At 43.0% G+C, this 20,163-nt stretch overlaps 1 protein-coding gene across 6 annotated transcripts in view; it reads right to left on the bottom strand.

Annotated features, from left to right (window-relative positions):
• Positions 1-20,163, bottom strand: part of RTTN (rotatin) — a 163,385-nt gene that overhangs the window by 13,594 nt on the left and 129,628 nt on the right. For 4 of the 6 annotated variants that reach the window (XM_034762539.1, XM_034762536.1, XM_034762537.1 and 1 more), the window contains exons 42-45: positions 16,283-16,380; positions 15,144-15,221; positions 13,038-13,164; positions 7,839-8,041 (exon numbers count right to left, since the gene is read on the bottom strand). In XM_034762539.1, the coding sequence (XP_034618430.1) occupies positions 7,839-8,041; positions 13,038-13,164; positions 15,144-15,221; positions 16,283-16,380 (506 nt within the window). Of the gene's footprint in view, positions 1-7,838; positions 8,042-13,037; positions 13,165-14,449; positions 14,761-15,143; positions 15,222-16,282; positions 16,381-20,163 lie in introns of those variants that run through there. The other 2 variants (XM_034762540.1, XM_034762541.1) reach the window with 2 other exon arrangements.

The following is a 20,163-nucleotide window of genomic DNA, read 5'->3' as shown; positions in this document are numbered from 1 at the left end:
GCCAATACCGGGGACGGGATTGTGAGGATCTTGTCTAGGCCGTCCCAGGCTTGGGAGAACTGGGAGGCTAGCCATAGTTGGAGGGGCCTCATCCAGAGTCTGGCATGGCAGACCACGTACGTGCACGCCGCCATGTGTCCCGGGAGCCAGAGGCATGCTCTGACTGTGGTCACCAGGAACATGGAGACCGAGGCAATGAGATCCCTTAGGGTCTTGAACCTGTCCAGGGGAAGAGAGGCCGTAGCCTTGGAGGAGTCCAGGAGAGCTCCAATGAACTCTATGCACTGGACTGGTACTAGAGTAGATTTGGCCTTGTTCATGACCAGGCCTAGGTTTTTGCAGGTGGCCAGGAGTAGCTGCACGTGGAACTCCATCTCTGGATGAGACTCGCCCTTGAGGAGCCAATCGTCCAAGTAAGGAAAGATTTGTACCTCCTGCTTCCTGAGGTATGCCGCCACCACTGCCATTCATTTCGCGAACACCTTGGGGGCTGTGGACAGGCCAAAGGGGAGGATCGCAAACTGGTAGTGCCCCGTCCCCACCACGAATCTGAGGAAGTGTCTGTGCCCCTCGAAGATGTGGATGTGGAAATAAGCATTCTGGAGGTCCAGGGCAGCGTACCAGTCCCCCGAGTCTAGGGAGGGGATAATAGAAGCCAGGGACACCATGCGGAACTTGGAACGGGTTAGGAACCTGTTCAGGTCACGCAGGTCCAGGATGGGTCTGAGACCCCCTTTCACCTTGGGGATCAGGAAGTAACGGGAGTAGAACTCCTTGCCCTGGAACTGTGTCGGGACGCGTTCCACCGCCCCAAGGCTGAGTAGCTGATCCACCTCCTGGTCTAGGAGGCGGGCATGCTCAGGATCCCCCGGGACCATGATGGGGAGTGGGTGGCTTGGCAGCAGAGAAGTGAACTGTAAAACATATCCCTTGGAAATAGTGCTGAGGACCCACTGGTCCGACGTTATGTAGGACCAAGCCCCAAGGAAGGCAGACAATCGGTTGCAGAACACAAACTTTATTGGTCAGGGGGTCTCCCTGGCAACAGGCCCGGTGCCCCCCTGCCAACAGTCAAAATCGCCCCTTTCCCTGCCTCTTGGCCTTAGGGGGACCAGGCTCTTGGGTAGAGCGGGACTGCCTCTGAGACCAGCGTTTCTGGTCTCTAGGCCTTTTATATGGGGGCTTGTATCTGTTCACTTGATCATTGCCTGTTGGTCCACTCCCTCTGGGGCACCTGGCATTGGCCACTGTTGGTAGACAGGATACTGGGTTAGATGGACCTTTGGTCTGACCCGGTACGGCCGTTCTTATGTTCTTATGTTCCTAGCAGGTTGAGCCGCCAGGAGCGATTTGGCCTTGTCCTTTGCCGGAGGGACATAGAGGCCCAAGGTCTGCAGGGTGGTGCGGGAGTCTTTCATCCCATGCAGCCTAATGTCCGTCTGGTCCGCGAAAAGCGTCTTGCCATTGAATGGGAGGTCCTGGTTATCAGAGATTGGGCCTCCGTCAACAGACCCGATAACAGGAGCTATGACGCCCGGCGCATGGAGATTGAGGAAGCCCTGGAGTGAGCCGCCGTATCAGCCGCATACGCCGCCGCCTGCAGGGCCGCCTTAGCCGCCATCGACCCGTCCTTCCACCAGAGCCTTGAAGTCCTTCCTGTCCCTGTCTGCAAGAAGGGGCTCAAACTTAGGCAAGGACTCCCACAGGTTAAAGTCATATCTGCTGAGCAAGGCCTGGTGGTTGGCTACTCTCAGCTGAAAACTAGCTGACGAATAAATCTTTCTGCCAAAGGAGTCAAGTCTCCTGGCATCTTTGTTCTTAGGGGTGGGTGCGGGTTGGCCTTGGCGCTCCCTGTGGTTCACCGACTCAACCACAAGTGAGTTAGGCGCCGGGTGGGAATAAAGGTATTTGTGACCCTTTGCCGGCACAAAGTACTTCCTCTCAGCCTTCTTGGAGATTGGAGCCCAGGAGGCGGGAGTTTGCCACACGGAACTGGTGATGTTGGCAACCCCTTGGTGTAGCAGCAGAGCCACACAGCCCGGTGCCGAGGGAATCAGACGGTCCCTCCATTTCCTCGGCTTGCAGCTGAAGGCTGGATGCCACCTGCTTCAGCAAGTCCTGGTGTGCCTTGAAGTCCTCCTGCGGGACCAAAGGCGGAGGAGCCACAATGGCGTCGTCCAGTGCCAGAGACGCAGCACGCGCGGAGCCGGGCACTGTGATTGGTGCCAGGGCGTCGAGACCCAGGTCGGAGTCCGGTCGTGGGTCCGCTGAGTCCTGGTCCGTCAACTTATCCCGTGGATGGCCCGACGAGGCCGATGGAGCCTGGGACGCTCTGGGGACCGAACGGGCCCCAGGTTGGGTCGGTACCTACTGCTACAGTGCCTCCTGGCACCATTGTCCTTGCCATGGGGTACCGTGCCATTGACCTTGCTGGGTACCTGATGGTACAACAGGTTAGTCTCTAAGGTGCCACAAGTACTCCTGTTCTTTTTGATGGTACAACGTGTCCCGGTGGGGCAGCGCGGCCTGAGGACGGAAAGAGGGGCGCCGAGGCCGAGGTGGCAGCATTTGGTGCCACGGGAGCGATGGGAACAGTGCCTGTGGTGACGTCTCCCTCGCGATCTGGACCTCGATGACGAGGAACGGTACCCCCTTGATGAACTGCTTCGGTACCCATGATGGCGGTACGAAGCCTGGTGTCCTGACGCCGAGGTACCCCGAGGGGAGTCTCTGGCGTGGCGCCTAGACAAGCGGGAGCTGGAACGGGAGCAGCGACGTCTGTCTCGTCGAGAGTGGCTCCGGTACCCGCGTCTAGCAGGTGAGCGTTCCCAGTGCCTCCGCTCGCTGGCAGGTGGGATGGAGGGTCCCCATGACTCCCGTCCCGACGGCGGCCCGGAGGGTCTGGCTGGGCGAGGGTGGCCGGGAGCTGTCGGAGGAGCGGCTGCTGTGCACCGAGAGGTGCAGGGAGCGATCTTCGGAGTGGGAACTGCGGCTGCTCGGAGAGGTCTGGTGGGTACCCAAAGGGGGTTTGCCTCGTGACCTAGGGCTCGTGCCCGATCGCGAGCTCGGGACAGGCAGGGACATAATGTCTTTCGCCACCTGCACCTCCTCCGGCATCCGTACCGGTGGAGATGCCTGGGTCGACGGTACTGGGCTGCTCCTCTCCACATGAGTCGGAGCCTTAGAGCCCGGGGGGAATCGAGGGCTGCCCAGCGCAGGACCAGCCTCCCCCTGTTCCTTATCGCAGTGGCATTGTGAGACCAAGCTCTTCCCTTGTTTCTTGGCAGGAGTACGGTGCCAACTGGTCAAAGGGGCCTCGCTACGTACTGATGACGTGTCGGCCGGTGCCGAGTCCGATCTGCGCACTGGCGTTGGAGTCAGTGCTGACTCCATCAGGAGAGCTCGAAGTCCCTCTCCTTTTTAGTTCTTGGTTTGAACAACCTACAGATCTTGCACCAGTTGCTAATATGAGTCTCACCCAGGCAGCAAAGATGCACAGTGTGGGGGTCGCTCCTGGGCATGGAGCGGCGACAGGAGTCGCACGACTTGAAGCCTGGGGTGCGGGGCATGCCCCAAGCCCAAGCTAACACGGAGAACGATCCGATGAATGGTACCGCTAGCGAAGAAGGGCTGCAGCGAAGCTGGAGCACTAAGTTCCGACTACCTTCACTGGCAGCAAGAAGGAACTGAGGGTGGGGGGAGCCCGTGGCTCCCCTTATAGCGCGATATACAGGCGTCACTCCAGGGGTCCCCGGCTACGGATACTGCTAAGGGAAAAACTTCCGGCACCGGTGCATGTGGTGAGCACGCACACCTACTGTGGAAGACACAGGAGCAATCACTCGAAGAAGAACAAGAGATTACCACATGATTCAACAAAATGGAAGAAAATATATAGGAATAACAGAGCAGGTCACACTTGTGGAGGAGTGCCACTATTCATGAAAGAAAGCACAGAGTTAAACATAGTAAAAATCTTAAATTAATCAAATTGTACCATAGAATCTTTATGGATAGAAATTTCATGGTTGAAAAATAAGAGTTAAACAGTAGGAGTACAATACCGACCACCTGACTAGCATGGTGATGGTGATTTCTGAAATGCTCAGGGAGACTAGAGAGCCTACAAAAAAAGAAAATCCAGTAATAATGGGGGATTTCAACTATCCCTATATTGACTGGGAATATGCCTCCTCAGAGTGGGATGCAGAGATAAAATTTCTAGACAGCATTAATGCCTGCATCTTGGAGCAGCTAGTCCTGGAACCACAAGAGGCAAGGGAATTTTTAATTTAGTCCTAAGTGGCGCATGAGATCTGGTCAAATAGGTGAATGTAAGTGAACCTCTCAGTAATAGCGATTATGGTATAATTAAATGTAGCATTCTTGCAGAGGGGAAATACCAAAGAAACCCAACACAGCAGCATTTAACTTCAAAAAGGGGAACTACACAAAAAAGGAGGAAGCTAGTTAAACAGAAATTAAAAGGAACAGTCACAAGAGTGAAATACCCGCAAACAGCCTGGAAACATTTTTAAACCACCATAAGAGAGGCTCGAACTATATGTATACCCCAAATAAAATAAAAAAATACAGCAAAAAAAACATAAAAATGTCATTATGGCAAATGACAGGTGGTTAGAGACACAAAGACATCCCTTAAAAACTGGAAGTCAAATCCTATTGAAGAAAGCAGAAAGGAGCATAAACTCTGGCGAGTCAAGTATAATTAGGTAGGCCAAAAAAGAATTTGAAGAGCAACTAGCACAAGACAAAAACTATCAGCAAAATGAAGTACATCAGAAGCAGGAATCCTGCCCAACAATCAAAGGGGCTACTGGCCCACTGAGGTGCTAAATGAGCACTCAAGGAAGACCAGGCCTTTGTGGAGAAGCTAAATGATTTATTTGCATCAGTCTTCACTGCAGAGGATGCGAGGGAGATTCCCACACCAGAGCCATTCTTTTTAGGTGACAAATCTGAGAAACTGTTCCAGACTCAGGTGTCAACAGAGGTGGTTTGGGAACAAACTGATAAATTAAACAGTAACAAATCACCAGGACCAGATGGTATTCACTCAAGAGTTCTCATGGAACTCAGATATGAAATTGCAGAACTACTAACTATGATGTGATGCCAATTTATAAAATGTGCTCCAGAGGTGATCCTGGAAATTACAGGCTGGCAAGCCTAATTGCAGTATCAGGCAAATTGGTTGAAACTATAGTAAAGAACAGAATTATCAAATATACAGATCAACATATGTTGGTGAAGAGTCAACATGGCTTTGATAAAGGGAAATCATGCCTCACCAATCTATTAGAATTCTTTGAAGGTGTCAACAAACATGAGGACAAGGGTATTTGGACTTTCAGAAAGCCTCGGACAAGGTCCCTCACCAAAGGCTCTTAACAAAGTAAGGAGTCATGGGATAAGAGAGAAGGTCCTCTCATGGACCAGTAACTGGTTAAAACACAGGAAACAAAGGATAGGAATCAGTTTTCAGAATGGATAGAGGTAAATCGTGGTGTGTCCTAGCTAGGACCAGTGCTGTTCAAAAAGTACATAAATGAGCTGGAAAAAAGAAATGAACAGTGAAGTCATAGAATCATGGAAGATTAGGGTTGGAAGAGACCTCAGGAGGTCATCTAGCCCAACCCCCTGCTCAAAGCAGGACCAACCCCAACTAAATCATCCCAACCAGGACTTTGTCAAACCGGGCCTTAAAAACCATTAAGGACGGAGATTCCAACACCTTCCTAGGTAACCCATTTCAGTGCTTCAGCACCCTACTAGTGAAATAATTTTTCCTAAGTGGCAAAGTTTGCAGATGATACAAAATTACTCAATATATTAAGTCCAAACTTGCCTGCAAAAAGTTACAAAGGGATCTCACAAAACTGGGTGCCTGGGAGATGCAATTCAATGTTGACAAATGCAAAGTAATGCACACTGGAAAACAATTCCAGCTCTAAATACAAAATCAGTGGTTACCATTCATAAAAGAAATTCTGGAGTCATTGTGGATGGTTCTCTGAAAACATCTGCTCAATGTGTAGCAGCAGTCAAAAAAGCTAACAGAATGCTAGGAACCAGTAGGAAAGGGATAAATAAGAAGATAGAAAAAAATATCATAATGCTCCTATATAAATCCATGGCACACCAGCACCTTGAATTCTGCATGCATTTCTGGTCACCCCAGCTAAAAAAAAAAAAAAGATATATTAGAATTGCAAAAAGTACAGAGAAGGGGCAACAAAAATTATTAAGGGTATGGAACAGATTCCATACGAGAGATTAAAAAGACAGGGACTTCTCAGATAGAAAAAGAGACTGCTGAGGGAGGATATTATAATGCCTATAAAATCAAGAATGGTGTAGAGAAGGTTAATAAGCAAGTGTTATTTAATCAAATCAGTCACCAACAGAAAGGGACAGTTTCCTCCAGGACACATCTGACTTCCTCCAGAAACTTTGAAACATCAACAATACTTCCTCAGAACACCATCTTTGCCATCATGGATGCCACCTTCCTATACAGCAACATCCCTCATCATAACTCTGCTGGACACTAAAAATTAGGAACTTAACAAAAGCTGGTTTTATGGCTCACCAACTGCAATTTGGAACACACTGCTGCCTATAAACCCTCCTTTGTCCTAGGACTGCAGAAGTGTTAAGTGCCCACTTCGTTTTTAAGTGGTCTTCTACAATATGTGTGAACCTCTTATGTTTAACAATTTGTCCCACCTTGTATTTAGCTGCGACACTCTGGTTACCGTTTTCAGACCTGAGGAAGAGCTCTGTGATGCTACAAAGTTTATCCCCTTCACCAACTGAAGTTGATCCAATAAAAGATATTACCTCACCCACTTTGTCTCTCTCAAGAGATTTTTCCTTTTCAAAAATGAATTTAAATTTTAGTGGACTGAAAACTTCTTAAAATAGTCTTAAAACTTTTCTAGTAAGTGTGTTAAAATAAACATGCCAAATTACTACTACTATGAATAATGCATATGACGTTATTGTATGAATAGTAACATGATTTGTCTAGAATAATGCAAGTGTAGAGGAACAACAGCTGAACGTCCAGCCCCTCCCATTTCCAGCAATAGAAGGCAACTCCCTGTTTGGATTTGATAGTTAAAGTCTGAGGTTCCCCCATCTCCACAATAATCCTTAATGGAACTTCGCTCAGTGCAAAGAGTAGCACTGATGCTCTTTGGAAAGAGCCTGTCCAACTGTATGGACTAAGTAGTATGTCACTCATATCTATTACTCTATTTATAGTAAGATTCTCATCAGATACAAAGCAGATCCTAAACTGTGCTCCATGGACTGAGCACTAGATGGTCATGTGGTGGTCTTCCTTGCTTCCAGCTTCTTTTACAACCCCCCAGACTCTTCACTGAAGAGCAGAGCAGAGCAAAGCAAAGCAAAGCAAAGCAAAAGAAGCTGGAAACAGGGAAGAATAAGATGTATCCCTATTTTGGAAAAGTTTGAGAACTCCTGAATTACACTGCTTATGAGAATAACCAAGTGTATATGCATGTCATGATCTTAAGATAGACATCTTTTATCATTTCCCTCCCCTACCCTCTTAATTAGGTCACGTTGAGTGTAGGACCTGATTCTGCAAATATTTAAACATGCCCCATTCACATTTTTGGGACTCCACACATACACAAAGTAACTCATATCTGCAAGTGTTTGCTGGATTGGGCTTTACATTGTTTGCCTTCAAGAGCCAGGAATGTGTCTTGTCTTTGTTTTGTGATGCACCTTGCAGCTCTCTAGTTGCTCAAAAAATATAGAAATAAATAATGTTGCCTCCTTACCTTTTGAATAACACCCTTGCAGTCATGAGAAATAGCAAGGTTGGAAAGAAGAGTAAAGACCATACGCTGAATTGCGCTGTTCTCAGTTAGTGTTTGGGAAGCTAACTTGATAATGCTGTGTATTAGTGAGTTGCTGGTTGCGCTTCTCTGTGCAGTCTGAAATGGAGACAGTCCACTGCTTGCCCAGCAAAGAGAACCACAGCCTTAAAGAATGAAACATTGTTATCATTAATATTTAAATGAGACTGCCTCACTATTACAAAATTAAGAAGTGACCTGGCTGGATGGGGGAAATCAGTATATACCGTATCTATAGAAAGACAGCATCAGATAGACTATAGAGCAAGTGCCTGGGAGAAGACCTGGGTTTTAATCCCAGATCTGCTGCTAACCTGCTATGTGACTTTGGGCAAGACATTTCACCTCTGCCCCGCTGTCTGTCTGATCTATTTAGATAGTAAGATTTTCCAGGCAGAGCCCGGTCTTTCACTGTGTGTTTATAAAGCTCCCAGCACAAAGGGAATCTGATATTACTTGGGACTTCTAGATGCTACTGTAATGGGAAAAAAGTCTTTTTTCCACTTTATATTATACACCTAAAATATGAGATTCCATGTTAAAGAAATTAAATCTGCCTCTTCAGCCAATATATGAATATAAGTATTTTGATCCTAGTTTAGCAAAGGTGGACTTTATCAAATATTGGGGGGAAAGCAGGGGTTCATCCGTCACTGATATTATTAACAGATAAAGGAAAATACAGTTCCTAAAATTTGCCATATTCACCAAATCGAAGAATACGTAACAGAAAAACTGTTTATTATAGATAGGTGAATATCAACTATCCCAAGTTTTAGAGTGAAGAACTTCTGCCTTTATTGAAGAAAAGGAAAAGTGTCACAGGGGAAAAAATGATCAGCATCTTATGGTACAGAAGAAAATTATTACATGTTACTTATCAGCGCTACTTTACATCAGTAAGACTAAAAGAGGAAGGACAAGAGAAAAGATGGCTGTGTTATACAAAGGAATTTCATGTACAATTTGGAGGTATCACCCTAAAAAATAATTGGAAACAAATGTGTGAAGAAATTAAACATATTACACCGATTGTAATTTACCAGTGGACCACTGGTACAATTGTTGCTAATTCTGTTGGAAAAACAAGATTTTAATTAAAGAATATTCTGATAGTCTGGTGTGCTGCATTTAGTAGTTCTATTTCAAATCATTGGAAGGCACATTATCTTCCAAAAACATCTTGTTTTATTAAACTTGTAAATAATAGCAACAGGAAGCCTCATCTAAAAAAAATTACTCAACATTTTTTCCCCAAAGTTTTTAAATATATGGTTACTTTTGGTTGAATTTGTGGGGAAAAGTAATTCTCCAACAATCTAGTCAATAATTATATTTATGTTTATTCAATGAAAAACAGCAATATTTATGCTATTCAGTGAATTTCTTTTTTATTTTCAGTTATTTATATTAAAACCTTAATAGAATGGCTGTTATTAAATAATTATCATCATATACTCAGTCTGAACTCTATGTCGTTATTACACTTCCCACAAGGGTGTGAGGAAAACTCTTATAACCTCAAAAAAGAAAAGCAAGATATAAAATTAACCTCAAAGTTAGCTATTTCTGAATTATAAAATATAATATAAATGCAATGTGTAAAATACAAGGTATCTTTGTGGTATTAAACTGGCCTCTTTCTGCCATATAAGTAACCATTTTATTTTTCTGGAATACAAAGATGGACCCCAATCCTGAAAGCTTTTCTGTGTGGAGTTCCAACAAAGTCCACAGACCCACTTGCATGGAACAATGTGCAGAAATAAGGCCTTCGTGGTGTAATTGTTAAACTAATCTCATGCTATATCTGAGAGGAACATCACAAAAATCAGGGCATTTTTTCAGTTTCTACATCTAAGGTAATGTGCACAGTTACTGCTCACAGGAAAAATTAGCAGAACTGCCTTGAATGTTTAAAGTCATTCCTGAAATACTATTCTTTAAAAATAGAAACCTAATGCTCTGAAAACCTTCATTTCATGCAAGCTGGACTGTGTGAGCCAGCATTACTCTATGCAGCTAAACAGCAAGGTCAGATTCAATTTTCCTCCAAACACCCCTACCCCAAAATATTTTTTGCATTACAAATACCCCCACTCCCTCCTACCTTACATGTATTTAACTTTTCTATTGCAGTGGCAGCCAGCACACAAACACACAACCAAGTTGGACCCCCACAATACAAAAAAAAAAAAAAAGTAGTTCATCTCTAGCTGTTGCTTATAGATGAGCATCACCAAACATTGCTTTACTCCTAGGACGCTAACGGAAGTGGTTTAATGAACTGATAAGGTGAGTGGGTTAGCTCAGCTTGCAGCTAGCCTGAATAGTAAGAAAGAACATGATTAAACTGAAACCACATCCCCTTATAGGCAAAGTAAAACAAAATAAAAAAAAAATTGAAACTTCCTTCTAACCTAGATTCAAACAGTTTAAGGCCAGAAGGGACCATTAAATCATCTAGTCTCGCCTCCTATATATCACAGACCAGTAAATTTCACCCCATTGTCTCTGCACTGACACCAATAATGTGTTTGGTTAACGCATAAACTTCCAGAAAGCATCCAGTCTTGAAGGTGTCAGGAGGATTAACCACTTCTTTTGATAGTTTGTTCTATTAGTTAGTCACCGTTACTGTTAAAAATGTATGCCCTATTTTTAAGAATTCTAGGAATTTGTGCAGCTTCAGTTTCCAGCATGGTTCTTGTTATGACCTTCTCTGCTAGATTCTACACTATGATCAAGTCACCTCTGTCTTTTTTTTGGATAAATTAAACAGATTGAGCTCTTTAAGTCTCTTACTAAAAGGCATTTTCTCCAGCCCTCAAATAATTATTGTGGCTCTTTTTCAGCCTCTAGTTTTCCAACATCCTTTTAAAATGTGGATAAAACACACACAGTATTCCAGTTGTTTCACCAATATAGGTAACTCTTGAAAGTTCACTGAAGTTTGTTAATAACTGCCTGTGGTACTGGCTGATGTAGGTATTATGCTGCAAAGTTGTAATGTATGGGCAGATCCCTACTGAAATCAAGGGAACTCCATGCAAATATAGCAGTCTGTCCACATGGTACAGGATCAGGGCCACATCATGAAGCTGTTCCAATATAAGTTAATATATTAAGTCCCTCACTACTACTAAAAAAACAAACAAAAAAAACCCTTTCAGATAACTTTTGCACGTATATTCCAAGCTAAATTCTAAAATAAAAATAAAACTGCGCAAGTAATCCATAAATTTTTTACTATATAAACGTTCATTTTAACAAATGTTTTTCATAACTGAAAGTTCCTAAACTTGATATGTCTTTTGTTTCTGACCATTCCCCTCCTCAGTAGGCTGAATACAACAGATAATTCAGTTGAACAGGTCTATCACTGGAAATACATTAAAGTAAGGTGTATTTTTGTGTGTGTTTAAACAGGTGCAAGTTTGTGTGTGTTGACACTCTAAACTTGGCTTACTTTGATTCAGTCTGCATTGATAAATTAGGCACAAGCTAATCTGATATAACCAACATTAAACTGATATAAGAATGTCCACATGGGTGTTTTCACTGCCTTAAACCAATTTAAATTACACAGGTGCAACACCTTTGTGTAGACAACCCCAAGGGAAATTTCAGAGAATTTGTGATGGGGTATACAAATCGCACATTGGGCAACACAGAGTTAATGAGTTAATGTGGACTCAGGTTGCCCTACCCCATCATACTTGTGAGAGAGGTCAAAAATGGATGGAAGAGCTTAAAAGGGAGAAACCAAGCTCAGATGAGGGCAGTGCAAAGAGGACAGCAGACCTTCACTCCTTAGCTACTGAGAAAGGGCTGACGGAAGGCAGAAGCTCCTTGGATGACTTCAGCCAAATGACTCCTCCCTGAAAGAAGAGCAGGCTTGAAGCTGACTCACCTTGAGAGGGTTTTATTCCTCTCTATATACTTGGGAACCTGGTAACAGAACTGCACAGTGAGTTAATATGGAGAAGACAGGAAATCTTACTGGAACAGAAATTTGGTTGGCTGATAGCAGATCACAATTAACAGATAGTCATAAGTGTGTTTCATTGTATTTACCCTTGATGCTCAGAATGCTGAGGTACACTTATGGAAAGAGAATAAATGAGAGAGATTGTTGGAAGCACAATAATAACACAGATGCCTCTAAAACAGTGTTTATCAAGTGTTTAGAAAGGAATTTGCTATTGCTATCATAACACATCACAAGATTGAGAGGTGACTTGATCACAAGGTATAAGTACCTTCATAGGGAGAAAATACTGGGTACTGAAGGGATCTTTAATCTAGCAGAGAAAGGTATAACAAGACCCAATAGCTGGAAGCTAGATAAGGACTTGTTTCTAATTTGAATTTAATAGTTGGGGTGATTAGCCACTGAAACACACTACCAAGCGAAGTGATGGATTCTCCATTTCTTGATGCCTTCAGATCAATACAGGATGCCTTTTTGGAAAACAAGTTATGCTTTAGTCAAACACAAGTTAGTGGGCTCAATACAAGGATAAATGGGTGAAATTTAATAGCCTGTAATATACAAGTCAGACTAGATGATCTAATACTCCCTTGTGGCCTTAAATTCTATTAATCCATTAATTTATAATGCCACATTACCACTTTCTTGCAGGAATGCAGCCTTCTTAATAATGGCTCATCCATGAGTGTTCTTATTAAAGGAAGTATTGTTTTACTATTCACTGCCACGTAATTCCTGAAGGTGGTATTTCCACAGAATATATTACAATGTGTGGGTCTATGGGGATTTTAGTAGCATTGAGGCTCGCCTGGAATTTAATATAGGATCTTTTAAAACCCAATCTTTTTTCCCCCCAAAGACATGAAAAGACTTTCAGATTTAAAGAATATGCTCCTCGGAACAGGGACCTGAGGCACAATCTTGACTCTTATTGAGGCAATGACAAAATTCTCATCCACTTTGATGAGGCCAGGTTTCATCCTTGTTCTTTATACTTGTTTGTAAAGAGCACAGAACCTTTTTTCGCACTAGACGTAGTCATTCTTTTGCATCTTTTTTTCCCTTTACATAGAAATTACTCTGGATAAAATGTTTTGACATCATATACCAAAACTTGAGTCTCTTACCTGTGGGATAATTTGCAGTGTAGACACAAAGCAAATGAAGAGCTATTTGCATTAAGGAGTCATCCATTATAAACCATGGCCACAGAGAGTGGAGGACAGGGATAAGATGAGCCTCGAGTGCTGCCACCTAACAGCAAGGGAGGAGGAGGAATGTACGGTACAATAATGAATATTGTTTTGAAGTATTTTGTGCAATATTGAAAGCAAACAAAGGAAATTAAAGTATTTTAACATACTATGGAGTTCTTTTAAAAATTCTTTTTACCTTGAAGGATCCCTTTAATGTACTTTAGATTACAGAGTTAAAATTTACTTGGTTGCTTTAAATGGTAATACAGGCAGAAGACAGTCTTGTTTCAATACTGGAATGTTGTCTCCACAAGCTGCCTCAAGCACATTTTAATTCAAGTCAACACTAAGACTTGATTGAGCTGGTTCCATCTGGATTCCATAAGATTGTCTTTACTTACATGCACGGATACTTTTTGCTATTTTCTTGATACTGGAATAGTCTCCATTGACTTGTTAGTAAATTCTCATAGATGTGCATTGACTTTTTTTTTTTGTTTGTTTCATACTCATACTGTGTAAACTGAAGGTTATTTACCAGGAACTAAATACAGTAAAAGCCTGTTTATCCGGCATGTTGGGGAAATGGGGGGTACCAGTAAGTGAAAATTTCTGGTTAACTAAGAGGGAGGGAGTTTGGGTGTGGGAGCGGGGGCGGAGCGCGGGCTCTGGGAGGGGACTCCGGGTGCCAGATCAGGGAGGCACTCACCTCGGGCGGCTGCCCACAAGTGGAGACCTGTCCCTGCTGTTCTGAGGTGGAGGCGCGGCTAGGCAGCTCTGCGCTTCTGCCCTCCTCCGAGCGCTCGCTCTGCAGTTCCCATTGGACGTGGACTGCAGCAAATGAGAGCTGCAGAGGCGGTGCCTGTGGGTGGAGGCTGTGTGCAGAGCCGCATAACCGCGCCTCCGCCTTGGTACAGCAGGGACAGATCACTGCTTGCGGGCAGCCATGTAGGGAGCCTGCCAGCTCCATGCCAACCGGACTTTCTATGAAGATTAGAAATGCCATTTATAGAGCTTTCTGGTTGGTACAGGGCCCGTTAACAGGACTTTTATTGTATATTGTTTCTGCAGATCTACACTAACAAGTCAATGTTGTCATCCTGGAATATTTTAATTACTGGTGAGCATTCACATGAAACTGAAAATGTTCTAACATTCCAACTGTGATTTTACAAGGCCTCATCCTCCTACACATACTGTTTCCCTCTACCTCAACTAAATTAGTTACTAAAACTCTGGAAAAAGCAGCAAAGGAGGGAGGATCAGTGTAATTCTGCAGAGAATACATTCAGAGAACTTCAGTCATAAGTAGTAAAAAAAGGTCACCTGTGCAATAACTGAGGTTCCTCGAGATGTGTGTCCCTATGGATGCTCCACTGTAGGTGCGGTAGCACCCCCATCCCTGGGATTGGAGATCTTTGGTAGCAGTGCCCATTGGATCATGCACACCTCCCTGTTTTGTGCTGTGAACGGCAGCTATATATAGTGCTGTATGGTCCAACTGCCCCCCAGCTTCTTCTCTCCAAAGTAGAGGGGAGGCGGGCAGGTAGTGGAGCACCAATAGGGGGACATCTCATATAACTCTTCCCTATATTTTTCCTCACCCCCATCCTTCCAATAAGTGTTCCATTTTTCACTTTGGAAATTTTGTCTTCTAGCAGGGGGAAGTAAGAAATGGGTAGGAAACAGAAAAGAAGGTTTATTAGAGCAGGTCTTTGGCATCCATAGTCCCCTACCTACCAGATATTTTGGCCACCAGCTACAGATTTTTAGCATAGCATCCCATTCCACCTCTGTTGGCAGAAGTTTGTATTCAATGGCTTGGAACTGAAGTTTCAGTATCAGTTAAAAGGTCTGATGTATGCATGTAATGTTCTCTGCTGCAGGAAACAATGAGCCATTCTGGCCATTGGTATTAAGATGAGGTCCAATCAACCTGAACAATATTTAAAATTGAACATATCTGTAATCTTTATTCTTAGACCCTGAACTAGCTGTATGTGGTAATATTATAATATAAATAGTAGGACTACTTACTTTGCACTCTTCATTTCGAAAGAGGCAGTTTCTTAGGATTTGCAGAACAACCCTTAGTTCCCTGATAAGATTATCCTCCTGTTTGGACAAAAATGTTTCAAGAGTGTCAATTTGAAAACAGAATCCATTTTATATAGGCAACATGTTTGTCTTAATGGCTATATTGTAACACACAAGCTCGCCACTGATGCCACAGAACTAGCGTGACCAAATGTCCCAATTTTATAGGGACAAGTCCCGATTTTGGGGGCTTTTTCTTATATAGGCACCTATTACCCCCATCCCTGTCCTGATTTTTTACACTTCCTATCTGGTCACCCTACACAGAACCTTTACTTGTAGAATGCTAACCATCTCTGAAAAATTATATTTCAGTAAGCTCATCCACCACAGAAATCTATTTCTGTTCTATCAAGCATAAAGGAACAGAGATATAAAATAGGGTCCATGCTTGATCTCTGTAAGGTGATACATGTAACACTTGTTTTTAAATCCCTTTATGTATGCTGGCTGGGACTCTGAGTGATGAAGTAAAAGGCCTCTCAAAGGCTATGTGAGGGACTGAGAGGAGGGGAGGATGAAATAGAAGGAAATATGCAAGTCATTTTTACAAGTGACATTTGTAACATGTTTCTTCCCATTTTAACAAAATACAGATAACATGCAATCAAAGTTGCCATAGGCACTTCTATATATACTATTAGCTATCTTTGTATTGAAATAATAAATCCTAACTGCAATCCTCTTTCCAAAAAACCAATACCCTATAATTAAAAACTAACAGTATGGAAATCATTGGGATGTTAGAAAGTTACAAACATACAAACAGGATACTCATCCAGAGTATTTACAGTATTGTGGCTCCATATATTTCTAGAATCATGTTCAACCCTCCCCTTCCAAAAGGGTGAAGAGTCCAAGCAGATAAAATTAGCTGGACTGATGATTAGTGGAACAGACACCCTGTCTGAATTGTTTCTTTCTACGGAAAGATTTAATTATTCGATTAAAACACAATAACTGGGCAATACTCTAACCAAATGCATTCTCACGTCCAAGAAAGAATATCAAATATCTGAAAAAACATCTTCTACAGCAGATGCAATTTTTTGTATCCGCCTTGTAGATTTTACAGTTACCTTTTTTTTCTGTGCTGTTTTTCCAGGCCTTAGGGATTCTAAGTTCAGCTGTGCATGAATGTGCTTCATCTGTTCCATGCAGCTGTCTATAAGGTCAGCTGAAAGACAAAATCCATACAATTCAGAAGCCTATTTATATTCAAAAATACCAAAAAACCCTCACTTGTAAATTACAGTATAAGTAATTTTGTTTCCTAATCAACGCTTCAACTTTATGTCGAAAGCACAATTAAGGCTCTCTATATGATGGAAATGAGGCAAGGGTAAAAACAAGTAACCCAACTTGTTACACAAAATAATTAGGTGGTTAGGGTATCTCAACTGGCACCCAAGAACATGAATTTGTGGTTCAATATCTAAACCCAGTTCACATTAAGAAGTTATGAACAAAGGGTCAGAGATCCATCAACCAAGTTGAAAAAAAAGCCAGGAACTGATGGAGTTAGGGTTGTACACCTTTAAAACTCTCTCTGCTTCTGTGTGCATGCATCAAGGCATAGTGTCCCCTTCTAGGCTAATTGGTTTTTAACAGTTCTGGGATTTGTCAGGCAAGTGGGGAATCTATGAGGCAATTTCACATAGTCGAAGTTAACTACTGTACGTGACCTAACAGCAACGGGTGGGAAATGTAAAGTCTTATATATACACTATACCTAGTGTTCTTCATCCCAGAAGACCCCAAAGTGCTTCACAAGTTTAGAATAATAAGCAGACTATACAAAGGGATCTACCTACAAAATACAGCCCTTCTGAGATGAAAAAAGATAACAGTTTAACTAGTTTACGACAACACATTATTATAATTAATTATTTGTATGCTTGGAGTGCCCAATGTGCTACAACTGTCCACATGCACAAAGACACAGCGTCTTCACAGAGAACATCACAAAAGCACTGAGACACTGGTAAAGGGAAAACAAAAACAAAACAAAAAAAACAGGTGTTAGACACCAGCAGTGTTTGAATGTTTTTAGTACTCTAAAGTGCTGAGGAAAATAGGTGTCAAAGCACTGAGACAGACAGGTGTTGGAACACCACAAAAGTACACTGATGTGCCCAAGTTTCAGAAATGTATAATGGTGTACTGGACCTGACCAGCAGGTAGAGCTGGGATGAAGGAAGTATACTTAATGAGTGTCAAGTCACTGGTCTAAGCAGTAGCTTTTAGGGAGTTCTTTTGCTAACTATAGTCAAGAAGCAACATTCAGAGGGCAATGCTTATACTTGGCAAGGGTTGTGGATGATTTCTAGTAAGGCTAATGCTCTATCCTATTCACTGTCTTCATGCATCTACATACTTCACAGCCAGCAGAGTTCTACCAATCTCATGCTAAGGAATCAAGAACCAGGAATGAGAATCTTATACAGACGATATCTTTACTGAGAATTAGAGCCTTTGTGTTTTCTAAATTTTATGTTTAATGCTCAGTGATATATATATACAGTTTCAAAGAAACAACAAACACAGATTTAAAAATATTCTTTTTTGAAATTTAGGCAAGTGAAATATTTGTCTCTCTCTATATCAGGTGTAGTGATTCAAACTGTATTCTAAAATTCACTAGGGCAGTAGATTCTATAATTACATCACACAGAGAATAGTCGTATGGATTAAAAATAAATATAGAATGTATAATATTCTACTAATAAATCACATTGTTGAAAACCTACACACAAGCCTCCATTCTCTGATGAAAAGGTTACTTACATGCGCAGTAACTGTGGTTCTTTGAGATGTGTTCCCCTACGGGTGCTCCACTTCAGGTGCACAGATGCCCCAGATGCCTTCAGAGATTTTTGTTAGCGGTGTAGGTCTGGCCTACACGTGCACACTGCACAACCTCATGTCCTGCTCAGAGGCTGAATAGGGCTGCATGGATGAACCACCCTCCGTTCCTTCTCTACTGCAAAGCCCCACAAAGGAAATACTAAAGCAGAGAAGGAAGGAGGGCAGGTAATGGAGCACCCATAAGGACACCCATCTCAGAGAACCACAGTTAGTTCCTGGGTGAGTAATCTTTTCTTCTTCTTTGAGTAGTGTCCCCATGAGTGCACTCCACTTCAGGTAACTCCTGAGCATCATCCCCGCAGGGAGGAAGGAGCTTTGGAATCAAATGCAGAACTCAAGAACGAACCACACTGCCAACCACTATATTAGATCTAGAGGCATGGACCAAGGTATAGTGCTTGGAGAAGCTATGTACTGAAGACCAGCTAGTGGCTCTGCAGATCTCATACACTAGAATGTCTTTAAGTAATGCCATAGATGTTGATTATGACCTTGTAGAGTGTGCTAACACCCAAGAAGAAGGCTAAATGCTGGTCGCTTTGTAACATGCAAAATACAACAATAGATCCACCTTGATAACCTCTGAGTGGAGAGAGTGAATCCTTTAGATCTGCTTGCAATGAAAACGAAGTCTAGGAGACTCCCAAAATAGTATGGTCCTATCCATATACAAGGCCAAAACTCATGTGACACCTAAGGTACGAAAGGAAGTCTCATGTTGAGAATTGTGTGGTTTTGGGGGGGGGGGGGGGGGGGGGGAGGGGGGGAAGGCAGTAAATGAATGGATTGATTAAGATGAAACTAGGATGATGCCTTAGTTAAGAGTGTAAGGAATAAGGAATTTAGGGATGGAAAGAAACCTTGTCTTTGAAGAATACTATGAAGGGGGAATCTGCCATTAAGGCCCAATTTCTCCAACTCTTCAGGCTGATGTGATGGCTACCAAAAAGGCCATTTTCATGGGCAGGTTAAGTCAAAACTGGTGTTTTGATGCCGGCTGAGGTGGATGAGAGTTTTTTTCCCCTCGGGCATCTACTTAATCTTACTTGGGCATGGGGGGAGGTCACTGGGTCTTTGGAACCCGGAGAATTGGATTGGACAAGATCTCTGGGTAGCCTGTGACCTAATACATTTTCTTTTTTTGCAGGGGGTGTAAATTTCCAGATATCACAAAGTAACCTTGGTGTCTTTCAAAGCGTGCAGGGATTCATCTGTCGTTTCTGAAAACAGCTTCATATCATCAAAAGGTTGATCCTTTCCAGTGCTCTGATCCTCTCTGGGAAAGTTGGACAGTTGAAGCCAGGATGCCCTTTGCATAACTACTACCATAGATATGGAACAGACTGCAAAGTCTACTGCATCTAGGTACACTTGAAGGGATGTCCTGCCCAATAACTGCCCTTCAGCAATGATGGCCTGAAATTATTCTCTTTGCTCCAATGGAAGGTGCTCCATAAAAGCAGTAATTTTTGTGTGGTTTGTGTAATTATATTTTACCATAATTGCCTGATAATTCACTATTCGAAAAACTGCAGGATTGCAGATGAATAGGACTTTTTCCAAAATGGTCCAGACACTTCTGGCTTTTGTCATACTGAATTGACTTAATGTGGTGTTGTTTCACCATTCATTAACCGCATCTACCCCCAGAGAATTAGGTGGTGGTGGTGAGGAATGGGGGTGATAGAACAAAAATGTTGAGTCCTTGGAGAGGACATAATATTTTTTATCTGCCCATCTGCAAGTTTGCACTACTGTTGCTAGGGTCTGCCAAACCATCTTTTCTGGGTCCAAAAGGACATCATTGCGAGGTAGCACAACTCTGGTTGGTGCTGTTGACTGCAGAATATCCCACAACTTGTGTTGTGATTCCTTGATCTCTTCGAGTGGTATCGGTAGAGCATCCACCTCCCATTTTATAAGATCCTGAAATTGCAAGAAATCACCAGCCACAGAGGATGGTGGAAGCGTAACTGCTTCATCTGGAGACTATGAGGAAATGGTAGTTTGAGGGCTACCCTCCTTATCTGCACTGGCTTCCTGTACCTTTAGTGTCTCCTCTTGAGGAATGGGCTAGGGTGGAGGGGACTGC

Source organism: Trachemys scripta, chromosome 2 (assembly GCF_013100865.1).
Source record: "Trachemys scripta elegans isolate TJP31775 chromosome 2, CAS_Tse_1.0, whole genome shotgun sequence".
In the NCBI taxonomy this organism is placed as follows: Eukaryota; Metazoa; Chordata; order Testudines; family Emydidae; genus Trachemys; species Trachemys scripta.
The sequence above is the reverse complement of the archived record's forward strand: the minus strand, read 5'-3'. Positions and strand labels throughout refer to the sequence as shown.